General features: G+C 34.2%; 1 protein-coding gene across 1 annotated transcript in view; it reads left to right on the forward strand.

Moving 5' to 3' along the window:
* Nucleotides 1–5,086, forward strand: part of OTOGL (otogelin like) — a 96,661-nt gene extending 91,575 nt beyond the window's left edge. The window contains exons 57-58 of the mRNA XM_026060175.1: nt 2,221–2,300; nt 4,886–5,086. Coding sequence (XP_025915960.1) covers nt 2,221–2,300; nt 4,886–5,086 — 281 coding nt within the window. The remainder of the gene's footprint in view (nt 1–2,220; nt 2,301–4,885) is intronic.
* The last annotated feature ends 914 nt before the right edge of the window (nt 5,087–6,000 follow it).

Here is a 6,000-nt window from a genome sequence, read left to right on the forward strand (position 1 = left end):
ATGAAATGTCATTTATATAAAAAATGTTTATATTTCATGAGAAACTTATATTCCTAATAATTCTGCCAGGTTCTGGATTGGGTGTATTACCCTTTGCCATTAGTCCAGTAGTGTCTACTGATAGTATTAATTGTGAACCAGGTATTATTTTTAATAATGTATTTTCTTTTTTTAATAATGGTGTAAACATTGCTTGTATATATGCTTATAGCTGTCATTACCATTAAATGTTACCATGTAGTTAATGGTATTGGGCCTGATACTGAGAGATGCCGATCCCCTGTTGGCCTCCCAAATCAGTGGTTTTCTATAGCCTGGGTAGAGTTCACTGTTCGGCACCTGTCAGAATTAGGTTCATACATTTATGGTATATGCTGCTGACAGTTCTTCCTCCTACTCTTCCTTTCTAAAATCAGTTTTAATACATGAACTTACTGCACATGGTAGTTATCGTAAGAAATAATGTTACTTTGAAAAATATCATCATCCTGAATTATTGTTACTAAGAGCTTCTAAACCTGATCCTGTGTCTCTGAAGTTAATGACTGAACTCTCTTTGCCTTAAAATAGAGCAAGAGTGCGCAATACTGCCTGGTCTTATCTTTGCAGATATGGATTTATGCTGTATTTCTTCTGTGTCACAAATAATATGTTTTACAAAGTTAGGAAAATGTTGGGGGGAAAAAAAAAACATATAACCTCAAAGTACAATCACATGTTAATATATACTCTTTATACCAGTAATTAAGGAAGGTTACAGAACTGTTGCATTATGATCATAATTCTTTGCTTTTAATGTTATGTGACTTTACAGAAACTTTGATTTCTTACTTAAGTAAAGAGCAAGTAAAACAAGCACACCTGATACTGAATGCAGATCTTTCTGACAGTTGAAAATGGGAGGGAGGAAAGTATATCAACAGAAAAGTTTTTGTTAGACATCACCATCTTATACACTGAAATGTCATGTATTTCTGTATATGTGGTTTGTAGAACTACAAAGATTGTACTCTAGCTGTACTCTGGAGCCAAACTAATTTTTAGATACTCAGTGGAGCTGGGATTGCAGAATATGCTGCTTACTCAGAGCTCACTAATCTTATAAGAGTGCTTACCACACATTTGGGGAAAAAATGTACACCCGACCATGCAGGCATGTGCTGAAGAGAAGAGAAACTTGGCTGAATAGTGCTTACTATTTCATATGCTGAATGTTCAGAATGGCTATGTAACAAACCCAATAGCTGATTTTGATCAATAGGGAAACTGGAGATCTAAATCGCTTCTGTTACACAAGTAGTTGTAGCTAACAGCCTGGTATGGAGTACAGCATGAAAGATTTTATATTTAATTGTTTCAGAATTGTATTATGATTTTTATTATGTTAAAAATTCTTTGTACTGGATAGTTTTATTTTTCAAACACCAGAAAAAAGATCTCCCATAAATATCTCCCCGAATGTACTGGAAAATGAAGTATTTCCATAATCTCCAATGTCCATGTGCTGACTCAGTGCTACATGCTTCAGTTCTGGGTGGTAAAAGCTGCACCATACTTAGGAAATATATGCATCTCTCTCTTTCAAAGCTTCCTTGAAGCTCCTCTTTCTCAGAAAGATATTGAAACCTATATAATTGTATTTAAATTTTAAGCAGTCAGAATAGTGTCAAGGTTGCAGTCACTCTCAGGTTGCAATCACACCTTCTCACATGTCAGGTTCTGGAAATGTTCTAAAATGCGGGATAAAAATCACACTTACTTTCAGTACTCCTATTAAGTAAATAGAATTAATTCAATACCCTTCAGTCAACCCTGTCCTTCTCTTATATCCAGTCTTCCTATTAATACTATTCAAAACTGTACAAGCCAACTTTTTTCTAATTGCTTATTTTACATTTATCTTGCTGTATGTGCAATTTTGAATTGTATTATTTTAATATTTATAAAATCTATATAGGTTTAATGGGCTTTCATATCACAGTTGGTCTTATATATTCCAGCTATAAAATCTGTAATTTTCTACAGGACGTATTTATTAATATGAGAGATGTTTTTTCTAAAAAAAAAGATCACATTATGGAAGTAATAGTTTCAGTTTGTACATTAATGAAAACAGTGTATAATTATTAAAATTATTTTAATAGCCTTCACTTCTTAGTAATAAACAAATACAGCACAGAAAGTATATTCATTCAATATATATTTTCTGTATTTTATTAGGCAAAAAGGAAGAAAGGATTTGCCAGAAAATGACAATCAGAACAACCATAAGAAAAAGTGACTGTATAAGTCAAAGCCCGGTAAGCATAAAAAAACCCCCCAAAACTGTATTTTGTGCTGGGCCTGCAGCATACCAAGTCAAGTGTTAAAAAGTGGATAATAGCCATCAATAAGCAATAAAAAATGCTATCTTCTCAAAAGGAGACCTTTCACCCTAGGAATGTTATCTTACTCGTAAATGGAATAAAATTAACTGCTTTTGCTCATATATGGCTGAAGGGCTGAGCCCTCCTACCTGGAAAAACATCTGGCTCCAAATGAAAAGTACACAGCATAATTGCTTATAACTGACATAGGCACTGAAGTCCGCACCATAAAATAACATCCCACTGTAAAAAAGAAGTATAAATGCTTCCACTTAAGATGTGATGAAAACACTGTTACATTCCTCCTTAAAGACCTTTATTCTCTAAGTGTCTTCTCCTCCATATACATGTCTCTGCATGTCATAAATTCATGATCCCACTTATTTATGGGTCCATTTAAGACATCTGATTTCTCAGCTTTGGTGTAATCCCATCTATAACACCTCGGATAGATCCGGAGGGTGAATGTGCTTCTCATGTAGTACTTAAAGGAAAAGAAATTGACACAATATATTGAGACTTCCAGAAGTCTTCTGATAAGCTCCTGCTGAAGAAACTAAATAGTAATAAAGAAAGAGGAGAGGGAAAGTATCATCAAAGATCAAAAACTGGGCTGGCTAATTTCTGTCCTAATAGAAGGTTAACAGTGAAATGCCTAAGGTTTAATAGTAGAAATAGGATTTCATGGTGTATTTATTGAGTTTTAGAAGAAGGGCAAGTAATGATGGAACATAAATCTGTAGATGAAATTACAGTTGTTTGCTATAGTTAGGACCACAGCGGGCTTCATAATTACTTCAAAAACTAGGTAAAGGGGCAGCAATATGACAAAATAAAGGAATGATATTCACTGAAGCAAAATACATTTAAAAAAAAAAGTAGTCAAACTTCATAGGTTTTAAACTGTCTGAAAAGGACCTTGCCCTTGCAAACAGCTCCATGAAAACCTCTGTTTAATGCTCTCCTGCAGGCATAAAGGCTAACTAAGAGTTATGATATCTGGGGAAAGGGATAGGCAATGATAACAAACCTGTTGTAGTGCCTCTTATGAGCCAATGGTGCGGTACTACTGAGATTGCTCTGTGCAGTTGTGGTCCCTCTACGCTACTGCAGAACTGGAGAGGGTTCAGAGAAGAGCAACAAGAATGTTAGGTCATTTCATGAATAACACAACAAATGTAGCCTTGTTTCTTATGACTTTGTATCATGTATTCTTTATCCTTCCTTCTTCTTCTATCCACCTTCCAAAAAGATGTCCTATCCCTATCTGTATTACAATCCCCTTTCCTCAAAATTTTCTTGTTCCCCATCTCCCTTACAACTGCCCATCCTTCCCACAGTCCAGATTCCCTGACTCTTCACCCAGAAGTATCTCCAGTTTTTCATGTCCACAAATTTTATACTTATATCCTTAGCTCCACTTATTTCCCCCTCCTCCTCTTGCATCCTAATACCACATGGAACCCTATCTCCTTACACAACTTTAGCCTACCAAATGCCAGTATCTGCTAAGACTTGTGTGTTATCTATATGTGTTCTTTGGCCAGACTACTGGTGTATAACTTTGGATAGGGCTGAGTATGATTAAATTTAATTAATAATTTGAGATTAGTGATGCTTTGGACAAGGTATTAATAAGATCTTTCTTCTTTTCCTGTCAAATTTCTTGCAAGCTGTAAGAGTTTAATATTTTTTAGACTGTAATTTTGATCAAATTTGTTTGGAAATGGCCCCTTGGTTTAAAAAGTATTTGTATGGGGTGGAACAGAGCATCATTCATAAGAAATCAGACTAAAAAACTATCCCCCAAAATACTAGATCTAGTATGGCAGTTCCTAAATTCTCAGCATGTCAATGTCTGCTTAAGGTTTAATTAAAATGTATTAATTTATTTTCTGTTACAAAATCAGCTAAAAATCTCTTCACATAATGTAATAGTGAGTGAAAGCCTGGCTCTACTGAAGTCTAGAGCACAGGTAATTTTATACCCAATCTTCCCCCTTGCCAGTTCAGTACTACATTATCTACTTCTTAGATGTATTTGTTACAGTGATAACACAGATATTGGTGTGCCCTTTGCCATGAGCAGTATAAGAAAGGGGAAAGCCTTTGTGCTAACATGCTTTCCCTCTTGAACCTTCAAAGCAAACAGCTGACTTTCCCTCATTTTGTTTAGAATAATGTAACTTTTCAGCAGTGAACATGAAAAGAACATTATTTTAGCTACGTTAAAAGTTATTCATTTGTAAAACTAAGGATTTATTTTTGGTATCCACAGCACAAAGTTTTGCTCAAGGTTAAGATAGAATACATGACTAATCAACACTCCCCTGTTCAAATAACCTTTATTAAAAATCTGTCTACACTTCGTACGAATGAGCTTTAGAAGATAAAATAACTTTTAAGACCAGAGTCCTTTCCAAATGTTCCAATGGATTCTAATTACAAAGAATTTTGAAATGTTATATCTTGAAAACAAAACCTGAAATGCCTAACTTGAGTTCTTCTTTTACTAACAGATAAATGTGGCTTCTTGTGATGGAAAATGTCCGTCTGCAACAATTTTTAATGTCAATATTGATAGCCATTTAAGATTCTGTAAATGTTGTCGAGAAAATGGAACACGTAATCTGACTGTACCGCTATACTGCTCAGGAAATGGCACTGAAATCATGTATGTCATTCAAGAGCCTATAGACTGCTCATGCCAATGGAACTGAACACTGCTGTGTATACAATTTTGTCCTAAGACTTAAAATGAGTTTCCTTTCACCAGACTGTATTTTTTGTCCTTGGATGGATACAGTACTCTGCAGAAAAAAAAAATCATCAATTATATTCATAATGTAACCTTTCACAAATTTAGTAGAGGCTATATTGTTCTACAAATTTCCTTTTTAAGTATTGATGTATATAGAAAGAAGTACATAAATCCTTTTGAACCAGCTATAATTTAGTCATCATTTACTTCTGTCCAATGACTTTCAAATGTGCTGCTGAAAGCTGGTTGATGCCAGTGTTTCCAGTGCTTTCAAATTTTGGATTGTGGCTACCTGTCAAAGTTCAGAAATTCTCAGTAGTTCTTTTACTTAGAAATTTTCAATTGAGGACCATCTTTGGAATTAATGTTTATGAGAAGGATTCATATTGTGTTTTTGAGAACCACTGAATTCATTTATCAAAAAAATAGAGTTGGTTGGACTGAAACATTTTTATCTTGCTGAAGAGCGTATCTTTTGACCTTAAGATGTTTTCAGACTGGAGTCTGCTTAAACTGGAAGTCACCGTGAAACAACATGATTGCAGTCTGTAAGTACCTTTAGTAAATCTCCAGAATATATAGTAGAATAATAATAAAGTTTTTAAAACTTTGATATTTACTTAATTTTGTTATTTATGTTATAAATATGAAACATTGTTAGGCAAAGGTTGAAAAGTTCAGGCTTTTGTGCCTTTATTACAAACATCTAAAAGCTGTGTCTGTTATGAAGGGTTCTATTTTATATCCATTTTTAAGTTTTTACAAATAAGAAATTGGCTATTAGTTGTAGAATAAGATTCTGTCTATGCATGTATGTATTTATTAAAAAAACAGGGGAGTGCACATTTAACTGTTCATAGTGGGTTTCACCCT

Source organism: Apteryx rowi, unplaced genomic scaffold (genome assembly GCF_003343035.1).
Source record: "Apteryx rowi isolate R43461 unplaced genomic scaffold, aptRow1 scaffold_166, whole genome shotgun sequence".
Lineage (NCBI taxonomy): Eukaryota > Metazoa > Chordata > Aves > Apterygiformes > Apterygidae > Apteryx > Apteryx rowi.